Source organism: Pseudopodoces humilis, chromosome 1, assembly GCF_049639895.1.
Source record: "Pseudopodoces humilis isolate 2021_Gansu_Grassland_sample_001 chromosome 1, ASM4963989v1, whole genome shotgun sequence".
NCBI classification, from domain to species: domain Eukaryota; kingdom Metazoa; phylum Chordata; class Aves; order Passeriformes; family Paridae; genus Pseudopodoces; species Pseudopodoces humilis.
Window position 1 is genome coordinate 79,760,319 of NC_142200.1, and position 25,673 is coordinate 79,785,991.

At 35.8% G+C, this 25,673-nt stretch overlaps 1 protein-coding gene across 1 annotated transcript in view; it reads right to left on the reverse strand.

The window, feature by feature from the left end:
- Positions 1 to 25,673, reverse strand: part of CDH9 (cadherin 9) — a 70,254-nt gene that overhangs the window by 29,985 nt on the left and 14,596 nt on the right. The window contains exon 2 of the mRNA XM_005526477.3: positions 18,025 to 18,319. Coding sequence (XP_005526534.2) covers positions 18,025 to 18,319 — 295 coding nt within the window. The remainder of the gene's footprint in view (positions 1 to 18,024; positions 18,320 to 25,673) is intronic.

Genomic DNA, 25,673 nt, shown 5'->3' on the forward strand with positions numbered 1-25,673 from the left:
AAGAATAGTGAACTGCAAAGTGAACTGTGCTCTTTTGTACATGACCACAATTTAGTGGGGCTTTCACTAGACTGATCTTCCTTTTATTAGAAAGGGCCAGAAGGTTGATAGCATGAAAGATTTTGTAGAACAAAAGAAAAGGACAAATAAAAGCAGAAAATGAGTAAGTTTCAACAGATAGATACGTGATCCAAGGCAGAAGAGGAGTAAATGGCTATGACCAAGGGAAAAAAAAATAAAAAATAAAGCCAACTTAGAACAAGCAAGCAACTTGAGGAACTAGACTCAAAAGAGCAACAGCATTAAAATGAAAAAGTGAAAAGGACTTTAAAATGTAGTTCAGCCATTTATATTGAGAAGAAATTTCATAAAAAGACAAAAGAGAGGAGGTAAAAAGATGGCATAAAAGAGGACATGTAAAAAATAATTCATGAATTATGTTTTTCCAATTTAAACTATTGTAATAATCTATTGCACAGTTATGAGGTGAAGCTTAATTTCACTTGAAAACCTACTTTCTTATTTTTGTGTATCTTGTCTCACAGAATTTTTGATTGAGAAATCAGCTGATGTCCCAGCCACTGTACATAGTTGCTGTGCCCTTGTTTTTGATATCCACTGACCTCCAACCAAGGAATCACAAACTTTGCACCACTGTGGTGTAGGTAAAGGGTCACTGCAATCCCTGCTAATGTGACTAAAAGTAATTTGTGAGAAACTTAAGAAAACTTAGCTATTCTGCCTACTGTAGCCTTCCTTTCCCCAGAGCTACATTTTCCTCTCATCAGTAAAAACAGATGGACCAAGACACTCAGTTCACAAATATGAGATGCTATTTTTGCACAGCTTTACTTCAGAAACAGTACTTTGTTTCTTATATTTTGTAAACAAAATGAGGAAACAATGCTCATAATTTCTTGTGTGTGTTACATTTGGGTGGTTTGGGGTTCTGTTTACTGCATCCTTTCCTATGAAAAAAGAAACCCCATTTTAGACTGTGTTATGAGAACTTGCATTAGAGAAGAAACCCTAATGATTGTCTCACCACACCGAGAGATGTAATGTGACTAAACTGCTCTGTCTGTAGCCTGCCTGCATTTGCCAGTGAATACAATACACACACTGTTGTAACATAATGTCAGAAACTGAACTAGGAAAGAATGGCTAAAGCTGAACAAAGCCTGCAGCCCTCACCCTCCCGCTGTTCAGTACCTTGATACAGTAACTTTAGTTTTCCTTTGGCAGTAATTGTAACTGAAGTGCATCAGATGCCCTGCATGAGAATTTCAAAAGCATTATGGATGCAATAACAAGTGGGAAACAGCAAAAAGAATGAGGAATAATGTGAAGGACTGGTGAGTGAACAACTTTGTGCAAGTTTATTCTTTTCAGTGAAGCTCCTTTTTCCCCTTCTCACCATAAAGTCACTTCTGAAACAGTAATACTGGTGCAATCAAATGGCAGAGATGAAAAAGAGGAAAGAGCAGTCAGACTCTTTCAAGGGTTAGTGTAGATCAGCTTTCACATTTTATTTTCTAATGACTAAAGACACACAATATAAAATGATCCTTAATGAATTAACTGCAGCTTTAAAGTCTTGATTTTGTTCAATATGCTGTACACTTTTACAACTAGAAAACACTTTTTTATAAGGTAGAACAAGTGTCTACATTTAAAAATACACTAACTTCCAATTAAAATACTTAATCACAGAATTATCCTCAAAATTTCAATTCAAAATAATGGTGAAATTCACCAGTCGTATGTTTCTGGGTCTCAAGCTATTGCACGTACAGAGAGTTGATTCAACTAGAAATAATGTGACATGTTGAAGGAGCCACAAGTAATGCTGCAATATGGCCATAAATTACCCTGGTTAGTCCTAATCTGCCCACAGAGGATGTGGAAATAGGCCACTTATATGAACTGGCAGCTGCCCTCCATGACAGGTCAATCACAACAACTCCACCACTTGTTTCCTTTTTAAAGATGAGAGCAGCAATTTTCACCCTATGCCCCATCTTAATTTCTGGAATACTCCAAAAGAGAGAAACAACGTTCAGCTGCTCTTATGATTAAACACAGGAAAAGTTTACCCTGTTGACCCTGATAGGAGAAAGAGTAGTTCATAAAGGCTGCAGCATGATAATCTCTTGGTTGAAAATCTCTGCTCCTAGACAACAGTTTCAAAGAAGTGTTTGGTTTTATTTATACTTTTGTTAATTTATAGAATAATGACTTAATCATAGAAATATTATTTCTTTGCTACTCTTAGCCCCCTTCATTTAGTACAGTTCTAAAATACTTTCTGTTTTGCCCTTTTCTTAAAAGTAGTCGTGGTCCTCCAAACAATTTCTAAAGTTCTCACTTAAAAGGAAAAAAAGCAAGCTTAAAATAAATAGTTTTCAAAGTTTTGTGTTTTTAAAGTTTTAGTTCTGATGTACATGCCTGTACTGTTGTGTATTTTGAAATGAAACACCAAAAGTTATAATTTTTGTGGAGAAGGAACAACTTTCTGCACTTATTTTTCATTTGCACCTATTTTTGAGCTCAGTTTATGTATCCTTTATGAGTCTTTGAATTTCTGTCTATGAAGGAGAACTAGAATCTCACTCTCATCTGCATCTTCAAAATTAGTGTATAATAAAAATTAATGGAAACGTTTACAGAGATTCTTTTTTTTTGTCAGCTCTGCAAACAGTTGCATTTTAAAGCCACATGTGAATCTCTACTATGAACATGAGAAAGTACATAATATTTACAATGACAGGCTGGCCTCATCTTTATGTTACTTGGGATCATTTTCATCATCTGTTGGAATTCCTTTTTGGTAGTGATAAAGTTTGTTTCTTTAAACATTAAAACAGCTGTGGAAAACAGCAATTGCCATAAAAATGTAGTCAATGAAGTAATTATGGCAGCCCCAAATTTATAACTAGCCCCAAATTTAACTAGTGAGTTTATACTATGTGACTCATGAAAATATCTTGCTTCTGTCATGTTTAGTTACTCTGGATGTCAAAAATAACAATAAAGACCTAAAATTTTGAGGATAAATGGAGTCTAAACCAAAGCATATTAATAAAATTCCAAGATTATCTCAATTATTTGCCTTTTTAAAGTTACATTAATTAGACTACCATTTTCACACAAAAGCAGAACATTTCTAAAACATGCATGTCTCTACATAAGTAAATACACATGTAAGTATAAATATATGTGTGAGTGTATTGGTGTAGGTACACGTCTAGAATATTAAGTAGGGTAAATCAAGAGGCTTTTCTATTATTGTTTCTAGGCATTTCATTTATCTTCAAAAGTGTTCAAATGCCTTAAGTATAATGTGTGAAATGATTCAAAGGCAAAAGTGTTCTGCTAAAGACTGTTGAATTTTCACTATGTCTGCAAATCAACTGGAAGTTCATTGGCTATTTAGTGCAAGACTCTGCTCACAGTAAATGATAATGGGGATGATCTCATTTGCACATATCTCACAGATGGGCATGTTTCTGGATGAAAAAATGTAAAGGTGTTGACTACAAATTACTTGCTTGGGCAATACTCTTAAAAATGCCTGAGTCAATTTGAAAATGCTTAGACACTGTGCTCATTATGACTCAGTGAAAATTAATTTGGCATATTCATTTAAACAGTTTGTTTATTTTCTTCAGGTAGACACACCTTCCTGATAGCCAAGGTGTCTTTTCAAATTGTAGTCATGAAGTCAGTAAATATCAGTCTTCTGGACCATGAAATACAAGATTAATTTTTAACCTTCCTCTCTCTTAAACCACCTCTATGAACCAAAGAGGTGGCTATCCCTTGGGTGTGCAGTAGTTTTTTTTCACGACTGTCACATATTTTGACTTTATGAGGAAATAAAGCTTTCATTTTTTTTACTGTGTACATAGCCTTATTTATCACAGGTTATTTATCATTTGTCTTGGAGTAGAATGAACTAACTGTTATTGAGCTGGCTTTCTGTCAGGAAGCTTTGATGAGAATTTGGGGTTTATTGGCAGTTAAATGCAAGACATTCACACATGTACATACTTCAGGGCACATTAAGTTAGATTGTATTGTTTGGCTTTTGGGGAGGGTTTGTTTTTAATCTCCAGTTAGGTGTGAGCAATGCATTTTGATTATGAAGATACAAACAACTTTTATAAGGAATAAAACTGATGCTTGTACAAATCTTAATCCTGCTTGATCTTAATCTTACAGTGTCACACATCTGTGAAGTTGTAGGAAAAAGCTATTCTGGAAAGTGTTCTCAGGCATCTGGCAAGATAGCACAATATTAAGTAAATGTGAGCATCAGGATTGCTGTCATTGGGGAAACTTGCAGATGTATGTACATTTTGCAAGATATTGAGAAAAATACATGAGAAATGCTCTAACCTATTTGTTCTCGTGCTTACTAAAAGATGAGTAACAGCAGGAATAATATCAGGCACTTTTCAAATAAGCAGAAGTCATACAAGAGAGCCCAGGGTAAGGCTTTCCTTACCTTCATTTTCCCAGCTCTCTGAAGGCTGTGTATGGTAGAGAAAATTTCCAAAATATCTATATGATTGGCAAGAAGGAAAAAAGCTGTTTTATAATGGAATTCAAGCTGAGGTATTAATTGAACAAAGAAAACCACACATGTAACTGCCATTCCTATAATTCATCTTCTGTGTTGCTAAAAACTTGCAATCAATTCTCATACCTATTGTAATGATTTAATTGAAAAACCCATCATAATTATGTAATGTATAAAAACATGTGTCTCATGTGTGTATATGTAAATATCTATACATAGGTACATTTTAAGTGAGAAATTTTCTTTTTTAAAATGTTTTTATTTAACAATATCCATTATGGACAGGTATTGTATCATATCTATTAAGTTGAATAATGGACTTCTTGGGGGTGGGTAGTGTTCTTTTCCTGTGTTTTCTACTCTTAGGCTGCTGGAATTCTGCAGCTAAATAATTTTTAATTGAAGTGGTTCTAATCATTCAGATTTACATGAGATAAAGCTTTAACTTCATAGTAACCCTAATAAAATTGAGGATTAGGGTGGAGTGAGATAATTCTAGACCTTTGTTTTGTGAGAGATTGATTTTGTGAGAGATTTGATGAGCACTATATCACTTTTGAAGACTGAAAATTATGTCAAAGCATCTTTATGTGTGTTCTCTCTGGGTGATGATTAGTTAATTTATATTATATTGAAAAATATGTGTTTTATCATGAACCCAAATATTATCTGTTGTATTTTATTTATATATTTTAGAGATTCTTAGAAGTTATGCAGAAATCTGATAGGGAAAATCAAACAAAGCAAACCAAACCAACTGAAACAATCCTGTCTTTGGGTTTTAGTTTCAAAATAGATGCATGCAGGTGTTAGCACAATTATAAAAAGAAAATCCTCAACTTTACACTCAGCTGCATAAAATTAGCAACTAAGGTGTATACTCAGGCATTCAGAAAGCTGTATTTATTTAATAAAGAACTGAAAATATTCTGCATTCAATAGATTAGACTAAAGAAGAATGCCAGATGGGCTTTAATTTAACAAATAACAATAAAAATAATTTTAAAAAATTATACTTCTCAATGTAATTTGAAAAATCTCTTTTATGGCTACATAAAAAAAATCTCAGACAGATTTACCTTTTATCTAGTTAATTGCAATTCCTGACTTAGATCTGTGTAGCCAGAATTCCCAGCCAACTACAGAAACAACACTTTAGAAATCCCATTCTCAAAAATCTTTGAAATTAAGAAAAGGTTTTTTTTCAGACACCTAAAATTGCACAAGGAGCATAATTACATGGTTTCATAAAAGAACTCTGTGCATTAGGTTGATATAAACAGTGACACTAATGTTAGCACTTTTAATGCATAATCTGTCCTTAGACAATCTCTCTAATACTAAGCTGTTTAACTTAATGTCTGGCATATTTTAGTTGTAATGAAGTCTATAACAAACATATGCCTCTGTTTGACATGTTCCTTCTGAAAAAGACACAGGGGTTCCTAATATTAGTACTGTTAATTAGTGCCAGCTACTCCAGTCCTTAGATGCAGTTCAATTGCTGCAGGCTTCATTATAGTCCCATAAATGTGAGAAGGGTTTCACTGCAAGTCTTATTCTGTAGCATGTCTTAAAAGAAGGAAAATTATTTGGTGGTTGGTAGCTTCAAAGGCTCATAAGGGAATAAATCAGGTGCCTATAAACTGGTATCACGCTAGGAATTCTATTTACTCTGGCTCTGGAAACAGGTTGCGCATGGTTGTGAATAGCAACAAGTTTATATCAAAGGATGTATAGAAGGCTGTATGTTCATATCAAGAGTTTTACACACTGGGTGAAGCAACATGCTGTTTCAGAATGTAAGTGATATTTTTGGTTTTCAGATGTGAAACCATGAAAGATGAAAGGAATTTAACATCTTGTCAGAGGGACAGCATACTTAATCAGGCAGACCATACCCCGTTGTATTGCTCTGCAGTGTAAGCAAAAGTACTGATATAAAGAATCTGGGAGCATTATGTTTCTGTTCACAGACTGTGGTGTTAGAGCTGAAAATCTAATGAAATAAAAGTCAGGAAAATTAATGCATCAAAATATATTTAGTGTGGGTATGAGAGAGGAACATTTAATGCTAGTTTCAATCTCTAATTTAGAGATGCACAGATCTCTGTTTTGGGGAAGGGGGCTGTTTAGTGTTTTGGACATTTTTGTCTATTTTTTCATATTTTTTTTTTTTCAATGTATACAGATAATGGGAAATAATAAATTGGTTGGAATAATGCAGCCAGGTAAACATATTTGCAATGAGTCATTTCAAAGAGATAAAAGGGGGTGAGACACATTTAGAACAACCCGGGTCTGAACATTCCATTGGTAAGATGACTGTCATTCCAAGGCTATCATTTCAATGTCCATTGTTGCAGTAGCTGAACTTATTATGACATAGCTATGGAGTAGAACTGTTCAAGCCTTCTATGAAGTAGTAGGAAACTGAGTTTAAATGAGTTTGTAGTCATATTAAAACTGCATGTCCAAAGTTTAGACCAATTAGTTGACAAACCCTAAAGTCCCATATATTGCTATACAAGTCACCTATCCTGCTTACTAATTGCTGTATTTGAGCTTCTGGCACCTTATTTCTCCCTGTGAAAAATATTTTAAACCAAAACACTGCGAAAGGTCAGCAGGTGGAGGTCTAAGGGAACTCAGAGGAGGTCACGGACTGACAGTGAGTTGACAGTGGCTCAGTTCTCACAGGACAGGAATAGAAAAAATTATATCTTCCTGTGCTAGCAGCAAACACTAGTTACTTTTACTTGCTGACAACACTTCTACAAAACCCCAATTTCTTGTAGCACCAGGAGTCAGCTGTTACTCATAGCGGGTGACTAAATGGTTCTGGTTTTCCCATTGTGCTGCTTCAGACTTGTGGTGTCTTAATAAGAAACCAAACTTGTCTCCATCTCAAAAGAAAGGAAAATATAAGAAAGTGGAGAATCCTGTTTAGGTTAGAAGGATTTTGTAGCTGAAGAAAAATGGATATGTCAAGTGATTCTTTAGCTAAGGTTAGACACTGCTGTATGAAAGAGGCTCACCTACTTTTACTGGTTACATTTTGGATATTCCTGCCACTTCCCTAACACTAGCTCTGGCATCTAAACTCATGTGATCTGAACCAGAGAACAGAAGTAGTAGTAAAGGAATATTGACCTTGAACAATCCATCTTTATAATGATTTAGCTCCTTAAACTTTCTTCTTCTGGATTCAAAGGACAGTGGGAAAACATAAGAGAGCACACCTGGGAGGGAACAGAGAGACCGAAAGGAGAAAGAATGCCACTCCTTTTTCTGTAGCTTGAGATCTTATTAGCAATATTAAAATGTTCTGTAAAATTTGAATTTGTGAATGAAATTGAAATCTTCATAAACATGGCACAGATGTTTTCTATCTGGGCTTCTCTAAAGCCTTTGACATGGTCCCCCACAACATTCTTTCTCTAAATTGGAGAGAGAGGGATTTGATAGGTGGACTGTAAAGTGCATAATGAATTGGTTGGACAGTCACATCCAGTGTGTAATCGTCAGTGCCTCAGTGTTCCAGTGGACATCTAAAGACAAGTGTTGTCCCTCTGGAGTTTGTACTGGGACCAGTGTCTTTTAATATTGTAATTAATGACACAGACAAAGGGATCAAGTGTAGCTTCAGCAAACTTGTAGATGACTCCAAGCGAATAATGTGTTTGATACATCCGAAAGACAGGATGCCATCCAGAGGGATCTGGACAAGCTTGAGAACTGGGCCCATGGGAATCTCATAAGGATTAATGAGACAAAGTGCAAGGTCCTGCACCTGGATTGGGGCAACGCCCCATATCAACACAGGCTGAGGCATGAACAGATTGAGAGCAGCCCTGCTGAGAAGGACTTGAGGATCCTGGTGGATGAGACGCTGGACATGACCCAGTCATGCGCACTCACAGAGAGCCCAGAAAACCAAATGTGTTCTGGTCTGCATCAAAAACATCTTGGCCAGCAGGGTGAAAGACTGCCTGAAATGATGCATCCAGCTCTAGGGTCCCCAGAACAGGAACAACATTGACCAATTGGAGCAAGTCCAGAGCAGAACATGAAAATTAGAGGGATGGAGCACATCTGTGGGGGAAGGCTGAGAGAATTGGAATTTTTCAGCCTGGAGAAGACAAGGCTTCAGGGCTACCTGATTGCAGCCTTCCAGTACCCAGAAGGACCCAATTACAAAGAGGGAGAGAGACTATTCACCAGGGCCTGTAGTGACAGGAGGAGGGGTAATCATTTTAATCTGAAAAAGGGTAGGTTTAGATTACATGTTAAGAAGAAATTCTTTAGTTTGAAGGTGGTGAGGAACTGAAACATAGAACAAGAAGTGAATCATAGAACCAGAGAGGTTACCCTGTTCTTGGGAGCATTCAAGGCTGGGTCGGATGGAGGTCTGAGCAACTTGGTCTGGTGGAAAATGTTCCTGCCCATGGCAGGGACCTAGATATCTGTAAGGTCTCTTCCAACCCAAACTGTTCCATGATTCCATGATATACACAATACATAAAAATTAGAGTGATTACTTATATTTTAGGTGCTTATTTTATCTTCAATCTGTAACAAAGGGCAATAGTACTTTTGAATGGATATTTAAATTTTACAGAAATTAAACACATTCATTGTGGAATGAACACCATGCAGGAAGATCCTAACACTTCTGTAACATCCAGCTTGAAATCAGCAGAGCTGTACAAACTCAAAATAACCTGCTAATGGTACCAGAGCTGAGTAAGTTCTTTTTACTACTTTTTCATACTTTTTCATACTTTTTGCTAGGAAAATGCTGTCCATATTATATACATAGGTAAATGTGTAGAAAAATCATAGAATAATTTAAGGTAAAAATAATCATGATTTAAATAAGGTCCTTTTGGTGTTCTAGTGGTTTTCTTTTGAACATTAGAAATATGGCATCTTAAAGCATCCATTTATCCTACTCTTCAAGAGTTCTGCCTCATGCCAAATGCAAAATACTTATAAATATTTCTATATTTTCGTAATAAAAATACTATACATGTCCTTAACAGACTTCATGCCCAAAAGTGAAAGAAAAAACCCAAATATTCCAAAATTCTTTGAAAATATTCTGGAAAGATTTATTATTTTGACTACTTAATAAAAAGAGTGTTTTGACTTTTTTAACTTGATGGCTTAAGAAAATGTTACTAGGCATTGAACTCTTATTTTATATATTTTTATTTTCTTGCAACAGACTTGCATAAAAATAAGAAAGAAATTAGGACAAATATTCTTTTAAAAATTCATTTAAAAATTCATTTAAAAAAGATTCTGACATTAAAGAAGGTTTTGAAATTCTTTAGTTATAGTGGCAAATGCAAAAAGAAATATTGAAAGTACTCTAGTTACAGAATTTCTGCCATCATGCTTAGTTTGACTAAAAGGAATTCTAATTCCCTCTTGTAAAATATGAACTTGTGGATAAAATATTTATTTGAAATGTATCTTTCTCTTAAAGCTAGCTCAATAATTCATTTTAAAATAGAGTGCACATTAACAATTAGAATTCTGAAGTTTTGCAAGTTAGCAAACTAGTTTTCTTAAGCTCGTGTCAAAGTCAAGACAGTCATTCATAGCTTCTTTTTATAAACATCTGAAACCAGGGAAAATATGCAAAGGAGAAAATATAAATATTTCCTGCTGAAACATGAAAGATGAGAGCTGCCTCCCTTTAGTTGTTTATACACATCTGTAGATTAATGGTTACTGACATAAGCAAATTCAAAAATAGAAGATGTGATGGTTACTGCATTTGGTTCATTTTCTTCTTTCCACTTTTTTTTTTTTCCCAACCATAAGGCCTACTTCAGCTTCCTATACAAAATAACGAACTATTCTTGCAAAATGTACTTGGGATTATGTGATGCTGAAAACACAGTGTAACTAAAAATACTATCAGAATGGAGTGCAATCTTACTTAAATGAAGTAGTAGTAATGATGATTATAGATTCCCAAGAGATACCATAAAAATATTGAACAATGATAATGGAACTTCTAAGAGAATTCATTGTATAATTGGTGTTTCAGGATATACTACTGCACTCAAAGACAACAGCACAGTAATAAAAATGGTAATGTTAATGTACATTACTCAGTGTGTTTTACTGCAATCTCATCATGCTTTTTTACACATTCATGTGTATGTCTTTTACATATATATATTTTATTTATATCTTATATTTAGAATAGTTGTTCAATACATGTTTAGACTTGATATAATCCTCTACCTCTCAGTTGAAAATGGCCATATTTATATTTAATATATAACATTCTTCTATCAAGTTCCACTGATCAGCTAAAGAAAATCTCTTCTATTCTGATTATTTTCAATAAAAGTGATATAATAGAAAATTGTGTGTTCTAAATATAACCATTTAAAATATGATCCTCTATATTTAGATGAATCCTGCTGTGTAGAAACCCTGAAATATGTTAGGTGTCTTTGGTTAGATCTATAAATTTAGAAAGTAGCAGTTTGGGGAAATGACTGGTAAACTAAATTAGGCATCATCCCTTTTCTCAATAGAATCAATGCAAAGATTAAAAATTTGTTGTGTAATGCTCATCAGCTGCATGCTGAGGAAGCTTAATGGGATAAAACTGGTAAGCCTTACTCATTAAAATTAGCAAAGCAGGTACAGAGGGATGTAATAATATCGACCTGGGTGCCAAAAGGGATTAACTACACAGGACATCTCATTGCTAACTTCCCTTTCCAAAAAGTTCTTAATAACTTTATTTATAGCCTGAGAAAAGTAGTTTACTCAGTGAGGTGCGGTGATAGTTTTGATTTGATTTTATTTAGGTTTTTTTTAGGAATGTTTCACTTCAAATGAATACTTGCACTGATCTTATAGTCACGTAAACTTGAAGATGAAATGAGTAGATTTTAAGTGTGGTTAAGGTTGTGGTTTTCATTCTACATGAAGAAGAAATCAAAAAAATATTCATGATGCATAATATGTATTTAACGTCTCTGAAGTTTTGGGGGGTTTGGATAAGTAGTTCAGACTAGGACATGCTTGAGATCTACCAATTCTTCATTGAGACAAAGACTGTACCTTAGAACTTTGGCCTTCCATCAGTTTAAAACATCTTTTGTAAATTTGCTTCTTTTATTATGTTTTGATCAAACTTATGGGTCTTCCTAGCCTCTTTTTCTCATTTTTTTAAATTATATTTTATTTAATCAATTTACTAAATATGACATGATTGTCAGCTGTAGTATTGTTCAAAAATATTGCTACAGCAGTTATTATATTTCAGCACTTCAGTACAGTAGGTGATTTTAATGAGAAATTCCAGGTTATTGAGTTTCAGATTGTTTTAAACTAAAACATTCAACTTTTTAAGTCAATATCTGTTTAACATGATCATTTCCATAAAATTTATCTGAAATGACTTTGCAGTCAGCTCACTTCAGTGGTTTTGATTACTCCCAGTACTAACTTTGCTACACAGCATTTTAGGTTTACCCATAACACTGTTGGATTGGATCCTATTTAGGCATAACAGGGCTAATTTATATATAACTTGATGGCTGCACAAACAAGTGCACAAATAAGCATTCCTATTTCCCCCGGGCTTGGATAGGTTGTGCTGAAAATCCACGTTATGCTTTCACTCTTCTTACTATCAAACTAGTTAAACACAAAGGAGGTTTGCTTATTGGTACTGAAAAATCACACATTCTGTCAGAGGTGTTGACTTACCATTTTCCCTTGTGTGCTCTAGACACAGTTATTCCAAGAAACAGTCAGTAACACACTGAGAAGTACGTAGTGTGATTGCAATTTGAGTAACAGGTATACACACAGCTGGAAACATTGCTAGTGATGATTCCTCTTCAATTTTTCAAACTTAGTCACATTTTCCTGGGCTTTCATAAATATATGCTCTCATATTTGCTGGACTTGGCAAACATCATAAATATAATATTTAAAAAAAAAAAATTGGTTTCAGACAGAAATTTGGGAAGAGATTAAAAATTGAAAGAAACCGGGATTTTCCTGCAGATTTTTTACCTGCTTATCATAAGTGTATCTATTTCTTATAGTGTGTATAGTGCAACCATGTTGTGATTTTTAGTCAGAAAACTTCTTTGATTAGGGATGCAAGAATCTCTATATACAGTCAGAAAATGTCCCTCATAATCTCAAGTGTTTATGTAGGTAATGCAGGAATACTTTGACTTTTTCATTTCAGGTAGTTTTAATAAAGATGATCAGTCTCTTCCACAGATTCTTGATTTCATTATATTATTCTTATTTTTATCCATTGCTATAGAGGAAAATATATAATTAAAAGGCACCTAATTTTTTATTCTGGAGTCTTCTGGCTTTTTGAAACAATATTTTGTCCTTCCTTCCTTCCTTCCTTCCTTCCTTCCTTCCTTCCTTCCTTCCTTCCTTCCTTCCTTCCTTCCTTCCTTCCTTCCTTCCTTCCTTCCTTCCTTCCTTCCTTCCTTCCTTCCTTCCTTCCTTCCTTCCTTCCTTCCTTCCTTCCTTCCTTCCTTCCTTCCTTCCTTCCGCCACTTCCTTCCGCCACTTCCTTCCGCCACTTCCTTCCGCCACTTCCTTCCGCCACTTCCTTCCTTCCGCCACTTCCTTCCTTCCGCCACTTCCTTCCTTCCGCCACTTCCTTCCTTCCTTCCGCCACTTCCTTCCTTCCTTCCGCCACTTCCTTCCGCCACTTCCTTCCTTCCGCCACTTCCTTCCTTCCTTCCGCCACTTCCTTCCTTCCTTCCTTCCTTCCTTCCTTCCTTCCTTCCTTCCTTCCTTCCTTCCTTCCTTCCTTCCTTCCTTCCTTCCTTCCTTCCTTCCTTCCTTCCTTCCTTCCTTCCTTCCTTCCTTCCTTCCTTCCGCCACTTCCTTCCGCCACTTCCTTCCGCCACTTCCTTCCGCCACTTCCTTCCTTCCGCCACTTCCTTCCTTCTGCCACTTCCTTCCTTCCGCCACTTCCTTCCTTCCTTCCTTCCTTCCTTCCTTCCTTCCTTCCTTCCTTCCTTCCTTCCTTCCTTCCTTCCTTCCTTCCTTCCTTCCTTCCTTCCTTCCTTCCTTCCTTCCTTCCTTCCTTCCTTCCTTCCTTCCTTCCTTCCTTCCTTCCTTCCGCCACTTCCTTCCTTCCTTCCTTCCTTCCTTCCTTCCTTCCTTCCTCCCTCCCTCCCTCCCTCCCTCCCTCCCTCTCCTCCCTCCCTCCCTCCCTTCCTTCCTTCCTTCCCGCCACTTCCTTCCTTCCTTCCTTCCTTCCTTCCTGCCTGCCTTCCTGCCTTCCTTCCTGCCTTCTTTCCTTCCTTCCTTCCTGCCTTCCTTCCTTCCTGCCTGCCTGCCTGCCTGCCTTCCTTTTCACTAAATTTATTCTCACTTTTTTGAGATGCATTGCTTTCATAAGAGCAATAGTCCTAATATGTATTGCTCTATCAGTAATTTTTCTTTTTGTTCTTATTACATGACATGGCAGCCAGGAGGGCCAACCCTGCCCTGGGGGGTGTCAGGCACAGCATGGCCAGCCAGGCAAGGGAGGGGATTGTCCTGATCTGCTCTGAGCTGGGGCAGCCTCACCTTGAATATTGTGTGCACTTCTGTGTGACAGGGAAGGTGCGGGAAGGGGAAAGTGAGAGAGAGAGAGAGAGAGAGAAAGAAGAAGAAGAGAAGAGAAAAAGGGAGGGAGGGAGGGAGGGAGGGAGGAAGGAGGGAAGGAGGGAAGGAGGGAAGGAGGGAAGGAAGGAAGGAAGGAGGGAGGGAGGGAGGGAGGGAGGAAGGGAGGGAGGGGGGGGGGGAGGGGGGTAGGGAGGGTGGGAGGAAGGAAGGAAGGAAGGAAGGAAGGAAGGAAGGAAGGAAGGAAGGAAGGAAGGAAGGAAGGAAGGAAGGAAGGAAGGAAGGAAGGAAGGAAGGAAGGAAGGAAGGAAGGAAGGAAGGAAGGAAGGAAGGAAGGAAAGGAAGGAAGGAAGTGGCGGAAGGAAGGAAGGAAGGAAGGAAGGAAGGAAGGAAGGAAGGAAGGAAGGAAGGAAGGAAGGAAGGAAGGAAGGAAGGAAGGAAGGAAGGAAGGAAGGAAGGAAGGAAGGAAGGAAGGAAGGAAGGAAGGAAGGAAGGAAGGAAGGAAGGAAGGAAGTGGCGGAAGGAAGTGGCGGAAGGAAGTGGCGGAAGGAAGTGGCGGAAGGAAGGAAGGAAGGAAGGAAGGAAGGAAGTGGCGGAAGGAAGGAAGTGGCGGAAGGAAGGAAGTGGCGGAAGGAAGGAAGGAAGTGGCGGAAGGAAGGAAGGAAGTGGCGGAAGGAAGGAAGGAAGTGGCGGAAGGAAGGAAGGAAGGAAGGAAGTGGCGGAAGGAAGGAAGTGGCGGAAGGAAGGAAGTGGCGGAAGGAAGGAAGGAAGGAAGGAAGGAAGGAAGGAAGGAAGGAAGGAAGGAAGGAAGGAAGGAAGGAAGGAAGGAAGGAAGGAAGGAAGGAAGGAAGGAAGGAAGGAAGGAAGGAAGGAAGGAAGGAAGGAAGGAAGGAAGGAAGGAAGGAAGGAAGGAAGGAAGGAAGGAAGGAAGGAAGGAAGGAAGGAAGTGGCGGAAGGAAGGAAGGAAGGAAGGAAGGAAGGAAGGAAGGAAGGAAGGAAGGAAGGAAGGAAGGAAGGAAGTGGCGAAGGAAGGAAGGAAGGAAGGAAGGAAGGAAGGAAGGAAGGAAGGAAGGAAGGAAGGAAGGAAGGAAGGAAGGAAGGAAGGAAGGAAGGAAGGAAGGAAGGAAGGAAGGAAGGAAGGAAGGAAGGAAGGAAGGAAAATAAAGGAGGAGGGCAACCAAGATGGAAAAGGGTTTGAGGGAAAGCTGTCTGAGGAATGGCTGAAGCCACTTGTTCTATTCAGCCTGGACAAGATGAGACTTAGGGGAGATCCCATTGCAGTTACAACTTCCTCATGAGGGGAAGAGGAAGGGGCAGATGCTGATGTCTTCTCTGTGGTGACTGGTGACTCGAGGGAACAGTGTGATGTTATGTCAGGGGAGGTTTAGGTTGGATGTTAGTAAAAGGTTCTTCACCCAGAGGGAGTTTGGGCACTGGATCTGGGTCCCCAGGGAAGCTGTCACAGCACCACGTCCGACAGAGTTCAAGAAGAATTTGGACAATGCTTTTAGGCATACGGTGTTCTTGGGGTGTCCTGTTCAGGGCCAGGAGATGAACTTCAATGATGCTTGTCTCCCAGTTCAGTTTATGATTCTGTGGTTCTATGATTCTGTGGTTCTACGACTTGTTTTACACAGCACTCTAACCTCAAATTACCTTTTAAATTCTACAGGACAGAACCAGCTAGAAGTTTCTAGCCTACTGCTTTAATAACTTTAACTTTTGAGCATCTATTTAAGTTGTTTTTTTTCCAGTTAGGGCACCCAATTCCTTATCTGGAGGAATGGTACAAAAGGACTACAAGAAGAAATATATATATATTTGTATAGAAATATATATATATATATATATGTACATAATCTTATTTACATCTGTATGTACATCTTGACTCTTGAATTATAATTATTATGACTGTTTTTGGATATAGACAATATCTCTTTCTAGAATGGACTGCCTGGATTTGGGTTCTTGTTCTATTCCACTTTAAAAAATTACAAAACTACTTTTATTTGTTCTAATGTAAATGCTAGAAATTCTTATTCCAGTAGTTTTTATATTCCTGAAGGCCAAGTAAATGTCAACTAAACAGAGGAAAGAGTAACTCAGATCCTTTCTTTTGTCTTCATATTAGAACCCAAAAGACATTTTTTGCTGTTTATATCCTTTTTCTCCAGGAAAAGTACACAAACTCTTCTTCAAAGTAAAACTCAGCTTTACTTGTGTCTTTTATGGAGAGTTCCCTAGCTTAAAGTACATTATGGTACTTATGCTGTCATCCTCCTCATCAAATATAAACATTTCACAGACTTAGTATTTCTCAGGCAGTGTCAAAGCACTGGATCATATTCACTTCTCTTTTATTCATGCCTCTCCATTGACTGTAATGAAGTTGGACTAAGTGATAATGTTAAACACAGACATATTTTTTCCTATCTGTTCCAATAGAGTTCCTTCCTTACAAGTATATTTCAAATTAAATATGACAGGTGCACTGCCAACATTTTTTGTTCAGTGATTATCAGCAAAGTAAATTCTGAATGAAGCGGATTTCTCTAGTTTTCATATATTTTTACAAGAAGCATGCTTGGGCATCTCACATAACACATGGTAGTATATTTGTTCCTTTCTCATGCTTACTAAATATTATTTTATTGTTCTAAAATATTTTCTAAGTACATTATAAAATATTTTATAAAATAAGTAAAGTAATGTGTATATCATCATCTTTATAAAGTAAATTCTTATTCTGTTATACTTCTTCTACTGCACTCAGAAATATTAGTTTCTGGGAATTATTTTGTGAAGATGTACATTAATCACGAGATTCAGTGTGTATTTTATTGTCTCTCTTAACAATGTCATCATCCAGGGTTGATTTTGCAAGCCATTACAGTAAATCATGAGACATAAATAACTCAAGAATTTTTGTTAGTTGTGTCCCACAGCATATGGGTTTTATGCTTACTTATCTTATGAGAGAAACTGTCTCTGCTGTAAAAAAGTAGAGCACTTAGGTAATCATGATAACTTCTGATGAATGTGAATGTTATCTATCACTTTATATATTTGAACAAAGCACAGAGAATTATTTTCCTGTTATGCTGTAATTCTCACATCTACTGTAACTCCACATTTTTACTTTTCATTGCAGCTGTTATAGTTGTAAGTTTTTACCCATAAAGGCAAATATTTTTGAAACAAAACTAGTTAATTATTTAGAAACAGTGTTCATACATTTGGTATGAAAAAAATCACAATTAAATAAATAAATCCATATTAAAACAAACAAACAAACAAATAAACAGCCCACCAACAAGAACTATAAATACTGATAACAGAAAGAAAAAAAACAAACCAAAAAACATTTGTAAAAACATATTTTGCATCATTTTGATATATTAGTTGATTTACATACTTACACACTTAAAGTTGTTTCTGTCTAAAGGTACAAAAAATTTTGGTAAATTAGATGTTAAAAGACGATACTCTTTAATAAGTGAAGGAGTCAGCTGTGACAAAATTGTGTGGTAACTGATGAGACAGCCATACATGCTGCATTTCTTGATGGTTCCAGTGGGCTTGAAAGAGTAAAGAGTAGCTTATGGCATGGATAAAGGATTAAAAAGTGGATAAAGATGAAACCAATGAGTAAAAGCAGAAAACAAGTATTTATGGTACATTGCCTGCAACAGAAATTGTTCCATGGATACTCAGAGCAGCTAGTTGCAAGTGTCTCAAATACATTTCTTATAAGTTCCCAAGCAGCTCAAACCATTTTTGATTTTACATAAGGAATTTTTACCTACCAACTCTAGACATCTCCGGAATACTGGCCGTGTACATGTCCTTGGTGAATTTTGGTTCATTGTCATTGATATCGTGGATTTTAATGATAAATTCAGACTCTGGCTCCACTTGTCTTCCAGTTTTTCTGTCTATAGCCTTGGCACGTAGCACATACAGGGACTTTTCTTCTCTGTCCAATTTCTTTGCAGCATGAATATCTCCTGTATTTTCATCTATAATGAACAGACTGCCAGCCCCATCTCCCGTTAATATGTATTTTAAATTTCCATCTCCTTTATCTTGATCAGTGTGTAGCTTCAGAGAGGTAGAAAAGAAGAATTTTATAAATATATATATTGTTATTACAGACCAAATATTTCAGCATATATGAATAAGTCTGTACAATCTTGACTATAATTGGGGTGAGTAGTGGTTATCTTCTGTCAGCCTGATGGAAAAATTGAAAATTTTAGACTCAGTCATACACAAAAAATAGCTGCAAACAAACTCATAAGGACAGAGAAGGATGTAGAGGATATTGAAATAGTACTTAAAATAACAAATTTATAACAAAAAATTCTATTTCTTTGAACAGTCTGTCCAGAAATTACCAGAATTCTCCATTTGGAAGATGAAAGTGACTGTAAAACTCCCAAATTTCTATTTGTAAAATAACTCTTGCCTTGTATTTACTGGTTGTTGAGAAGTCAACCAGTTACCTTGAAACATAATAGAACAAATGAGTTTTAAGGATTAGAGATTGTGAACGTCCCCAAATCACCTATAAATGTTCTGATTTAAGTAATTGATGTTTCTTGTTGTATTGTTCTCTTTTTTTTTCAAGGCACATCCTACCTCTGTCAATTAATTCCTTCTTTCTAGTCCTCTCCACACAGAAGAAATAATTTTCAAGAACACTAGGAGGTAAACATTCAAAGCATAGAGAGGGCTTTAACAATCCTTTTCCTACTCAACCTCTTCTTAAGAGTTCAAAACTCTGTCCCTGTGAACTTACAGGCACTGGTTAATTTGCCATACAACACCCTTATGAAAAAGTGTCTAAAACCAAAATCAAATCAAGCCATTGAAGTTGACTCAGGCACCAGAAATTTTTATTTAATGCACTTCTTCAGGCATCTATTCCTCTTATTTCATTTACATGGCCTTATAGTTCATTTTTATGAGCTTCTGCAGTATATTTTCCTTATACAAATCCTTACAGTCACATCTGACCACAACTGGTGACTGAGTGCTTCTCAAGCATGGAGAGAATCTTATCTTAGCATGTTTTTTACTTCTCTGAGTAGAAAATTATAGTATATCAACAACCTGAGAATATCTTCTACAGTATCAATAATGGTATTATTTTAGAGAGTCACAAAAATAAGGGGTTTTTTTTGACATGTCTTGCCTTGTTCCTATATTCCTGTCAGTGTTTACCTCCATGTTTCATAGCTGAGAAATTGCAAATTTTTATTATTTTACCTGTATGAAGGATAATTACAGGATTGAAGGATTACAATAGATTTTTACTGAATTACTCACTTTAATTTTTCCTCTATTTTAACACTGTATCATAACATTTTTTACCTTTTTACTATTTACCATCTATTCTATCTATCTATCTATCTATCTATCTATCTATCTATCTATCTATTACTATTATGGTAGTATTTACACTTTTTACCTTTTTTACTACCTGATTACTGTTTTGGTCTTCAGAGATGAGACTGAATGAGGTAATACCATCCAAGGTAGGTCATCTCATAGTAAGTTCTAGTGCCTACTGTGTTCAGTGTGTATCTGTGATAGATACCTGTGAGAATTATTAAGGATTGCATGGTCATCTGTTAAAAAGAGGTTCTATACACTAGAAGGTGCAGATGAATAGCAGGCTGTAATATAAATACGACCCTGCCAATCTCATTTTGTCTGCTTGTATGAGCAACTCTGCTGTTAATCCAGGGTACACAACCTTTTGAAGGGGACAACAATGTGCAAGTAGTGGCAGCAGTGATATTTTCTATGTTACCAAGTGGTTCTGATAAAAAATCATATCTGTCTATTGTCATTTCTTTACCCATCTTCCTAACAATATGCAGACCCTCCAGAGATTAAGTTAATTTATCTTATCCATCTAACTATCTACATAGTTTAAACTATCTACAAAGATGTCAGGTAACTCAAACTTTGATAGGTATTTTGAGCTTCCTACTTGTCTCATGTTTCTAACAAATGATAAACAGAATTTTCAAGCATGATAAATTTGTGACTAGAATGTGATTTCCTAGCAATGAAGAGTTCCACCACCTATTGCCAATTTACTATTAGGAAGTACTAAAAGGACATTTGCAAGTTATCACTTATCCTAAATATGAGAATTTCTAATTCCCATGTATGTTTTGTTTTGCTATTCACATTAGAGTGACCTCCATTTATCTGTGAAGCAATTTTGCAAAATCATAGCTTGTGAAAAACTTCTTACTATTTAGAATTATATAACTACAAAATACACTTTCAACTTATGAGACAGGGTAACTTCAAATAATATTGTGAAGGTTTATGCAAAATTAGTATACTGATATATATACTTGTAAAGAGACACTGCAATGTAATTTTGACCAATCTATACTGTGTTTCTTGATGACTGGTAATCTTCTGTGAACTGCTTAAATATTTTGAATTTATAATATAAAATACAATTCCAGCTTTTCAAATGTTAATTATTCTACATAATGTCTACAGAAAATTGCGTTGCTGTAAATTACATGTAAAAATATGGTGTGTTATAATAACCATGCCCTTTAATTGACTAAAACCAAGGAACAAGAGCAGAAACATTTTCTAATTCATGTTTCCAGCTACAGTAAACCATTTTATATACAACATGCTTTTTGGAATTTTTATCATTAATAAACTGTTTAGGTGTGTGAAAGAGGCTCAGATTTTCAAACTGGAAAAATAATATTAATACATGTGATCTGAAGTAATCCTTGACTGCTGTCATTTCCCTCTACCTTTTACACACTCAGCAGGTCTGGGAATGCCCACCATTTACAGAAAGCAAAACATCATTCCTGTTGTTTATTCTAGATGACCTTTCTCTAAGTGGATTGGAGTAGATTAGAAAGCAAAAACTTCACATGGGTGGAAAACGAACTTTTCAAACATTTCCTTTTTCATATCACAAATTGTTCATTCTGCAAGTCAGATAACCATGAAACAATTTGATAAATTAAAAAAAGACCTACAACCGACACACCCCCAAAGCAAACCTACAAAGAAAAATCTAGACAAATACCCCCAGAAACCCCAAACAAAAGCAAATAATACATTAGATTTCTCAATATATATGTATAATACATAGTGACCACTGAAAACAAATGTCATCCCCATTAATTTGTTTGAAACATGTTGGAATGAAGACATAACCCAGATGTACTGCTGAGTATCTGGATTTCTTAATACTCTGCACACAAATCTCTCTTTGTAGTCTTCTGTGTGATTGGCTAAACAGTTGTCAACACAAATTTTCCTGTGGACAAAGATATTGGTAATGATTAGGGGAATGATAATCACCTATTTTTTTAACAATGTATGTCTTATAAATATGGGCATACTTATAAATTCTCTCACAATCTTTTTTTTTCCTTTTTTTTATAGATGAATTGTACTTCTCAAATCAGCCTGTCTATCCAGTTTTGTGGATAACTCAATTTTTATATGATGTGATAATTGAAATCTTGATGTTCTCAAAAATCTTGACATAAATTTACATGGATCACTGTTACTCTATTTTTCAATAAATAAATGAATAAGCAAGCAGTGATTATCTCAGAGTTCTGTAGCATAATTCTACTTTCCATAAATGAAGTACCTTGTTCCTCTAGTTTACCCTTCACCTTTATTTAGTACTCAATATCTATCAAAAAAGGTGTATATGGCACATAACTTCTTGGTTTCAGGCAGTATTTTATTTGACTAGGCGTTCTTAGTATGTGTAACTCATGACTTCTCTCAGAAGTGCTGTTATTATGCACAGTAGACAAGATATCAGTATTCTTTGAAGTGAAAGTACATCTCAAATTATTAAGTTCAGGAATTGGTATGGAATGTCAAACTAAATATAGAGTAAAAAAACTATATTACCTTAGAAAAGAGTTCCTTAAAGGTCCATGTTTCTTATTAATTCAGTTTTAATTTACTAAATTTCCAGTAAATTGCAGGTGATCTCATTCTTAACTCTTTTAATAGACAGTAACTCTTTCCAAGTTAGCCAGACATATAATCAATGGAAGAGGAGGGAATCAATGAACACAGTTAAGAAATTATATAGTGATATGAATAATTTTCTGCATTTAGAAACAAGAAATTGACAGACCTCATTTAGATTTCATTTTATTTGCAGTTTACTTCCATACAACTATTGTTGCAGAAGAAAAGGAGAAAAAAGAGCAATAAGAGCTACTTATTACTAGTGATGGTTATGAATAAATACAGTGAAAACGTTTATTTGGTTGCCTAAATTCAGAAAAGTGGTATAATGCACTTTGTGGAGAGGGGAGAGCAGAAATTAAAGACAAAGACACATTGGGAGAGGAGAGACCCATGTTTATGTTGTACTAAGCTACCTGCTAATGCTTACAAATCGGGAGGTTTACAATGTGCCTCTGTATCTTGGTATAGAAAAAGGTCTATTTCTACAGATCTCTTACCTCCACTGCCTCCACACATACAGCTGTCTCTGGCAGACGAATCCTTATGTCCTGTGGTCTATTTGCCTGTAAATACTTTTTAGTAGGTGAGAGCAATTTTCTTTCCTTACCTTTAAAGTGAAGAAAATACATTGACGGGTATGGTTAAAAGAACTCTTTAGTGGCACTAAATTGGTATATCTGCATATGTTAGTGGGAGATGAAGGCCAGGCTAATTTCCACATTATTTCTGGAATAATTCTGGTTAATTTCTGGTAGTAGAAACTATTACTAGAACACAAGTGAACCTCTTAAAAGGTATGTTGATGAATCAGGATTGCATGGAGCAGCAGTTCAAGTTAGAATACAGATGCACATGGGAGGGCAAAAAAGGCACAAATGCGGAGTTTTAAAGTCAGAAATATTGTAAAGGGGGAGGAAGTATTATTAAGCTATGTTAAGATATTTCATAAACTTATCAGGTGGGTAGGTAGGTGTTTGGAATCTGATCTGAAGGACAAATGAATTTGTGGTCATGTCTAGTCCCAGGCCCAACTACCTGAAACTCCAAACACACTAACATCCTGGTAACAAGGGATTGAGCAGAGGTTCCTATTTGTCTCAGCTATTTTTACTTCCTCTCCTCATGACAGGGAGGAAGACTCAAAACTGAGTCTTTTCTTGGCATGGGGAAGCAGTTCTGGGTACCACAGGGTAGACACAGCTATGTTGTGTTATCTTTCTCCCTGCATTCACTGTCAAGCACATTGCCTTGTATATCATGTAATGTGAAATATTGTGTTTGGTGTTCATCTTTATTTACTATTTAGTGTTGTGTAGAAGTAGAATTAAAAAGACATTTCAATAAAAGTCTTAAAAATTACATTAGACAATATTAAACTCCTGACAATATTTATTAGGTCCATCCTGTGGACTTGTAAAGGTATTGTCATAATTTCTGTGATTTTGCTATGAAAATCTTAAAGGGATAATCCCCCTTTTGCATTATATTTCTGTGATCGAATTCCTAAGAAATCTGGTCTACAGCAGTAAATTTACATTGTATTTGTATTTATACAAATCACTGAAAATGTTAATGGTAAGTTTTTGAATACCTCTACATGTATTTCAGATGTTCAGAGTAGCCTACTGCATGTTGTTTGTTAATTTTGTCTGGACTAGTGTTTTATTTTTATGTGTGTAATTCAAAGGTCTTTCTTAAAAGAATTTCTTAGGGTTTACTACCTGGATTTTTTTCTTCCAGTTGCTGGAGGTATAAGAATAAAATATGAAGAGTAAATGGTGCTAGTTATTTCTGTTTGAGATTATCAAGACTCAGCAGGAGAAAACTGGAAGCTATAAAAGACAAAGATTTTTAGTCCTGTGAAAATGAAAACTTATTTATGTTATTATACCAAATGCATTTCTATTTAAAGTTTTGATGAGCCATGATGCATTCACCTTTCATACAAAGTCTCTTTCTTGAGTTTACCTTTCATAACGTTGCTTTCTTTATTGCTTAAGGTGAAAGACTTAAGCCATGTGTAACTTCAAAGTGAAAATATTTTTCATAAAATTAGAATAATGAAGCATTATATTATTAGCTCTATAGGTAGAAAGTGTTGAGGTTTGGTTGTAATGTACTCAGACCTCCTGGCTCTGGGAAATGTATAGAGAAAAATAATAGACTGTGCATGGTGTAGACTATCAACCTGAAAAATGTCATGACTGTCAGATTTAGTATGATTCTTTGAAATATCCTTGTATCTTTTTAAATATTAAACCATTGAGTATTACAGTATTCCCTTATGGGAAGGGACACACGGTGTGGACATAAGGTTCCCATGAATGTGAAGCATAAGCTATTTAGATGTCTCCAAAGTGACCCTTTCTGAAACTAGAGTAAAATAAAATTTCTCTATTTGTAAGATTCTTCAAACATCTTTTAATCACAGTTTTTAGCTAAAGCTCCTGGCTTGAGGCAAGGAACATGCTAGGTAAAGGAAAATGTGTACATGTTTGTTCTACAAAGCCATGTGTCTATTTACATCAAATTTCTATTCATATATGGTGATTATATGATGCAATTTATTCCTAAACTGTGAAACAGAAAGAAACTGAGCTTTCCAAGTTATCCCGGTATGTATCAAAGCATAAATTGATTTGAGACTGGGAATTTGACTGTAATTATCATTCTTAGGTTGCTCCAGTTAAAGAAGTTTGTTTATACATAGGTGGGAAAGAAGACAGTATTTGTGAAAGAAGATAAGTATTACCTGAAACAAAATAATTTAATTCTAATCAAAAAATGAAAGTGGTGTGCTTGAAATAAGGGCTGGTATCATCTCAGCCAAACATAAAATCTCACACACAGTGCATTGAGTGCTAGTGACAGGCAGGATATCAACTAGTGCCCCTTCTGTATGATATCAGACCTTTGTGAGATCCACAGCAGTTAGGATACAGCTCAGACAATATTCTCCTTCATTAGCATTTTAAGTAATTAAAAACTCTAAAGACATCTTAATAGCTGCTGTAGTTCTTCAGTGTGGATTGAAATAGCAGTATATTCATAGCTTTAATTTTCTATTTATGTGTGTTTAATCAAAAGTTTTATGTATGTGCTAAATGGCAATGTATTTACCTGACTTGAATATGTGACATCAGCACAAACTTCTTAATTAAACAACCAGACTCTATGTGTTATGGTAGCCTAAGTGATTGTATATTAAACAAGGCAAATGACATTTACTTTCCTTATCTTCTGCTTTCCAGCATCTGGTTCTTGTGCTCAGCTGTCTACTGTTAGAAATTCTCTGGAGAAGGATATTGTGAAAAACACTGCTGACATCAGCTGCAGGTGCTGATTTTTACTTAGTACTTAAGGGTAAATCTTGTTTCCATTCAGGAAGAATTCAGCACAATTCTTAACAGTTTTTTGGTTCGAATCATACAAACACAACATGGGGAAATTC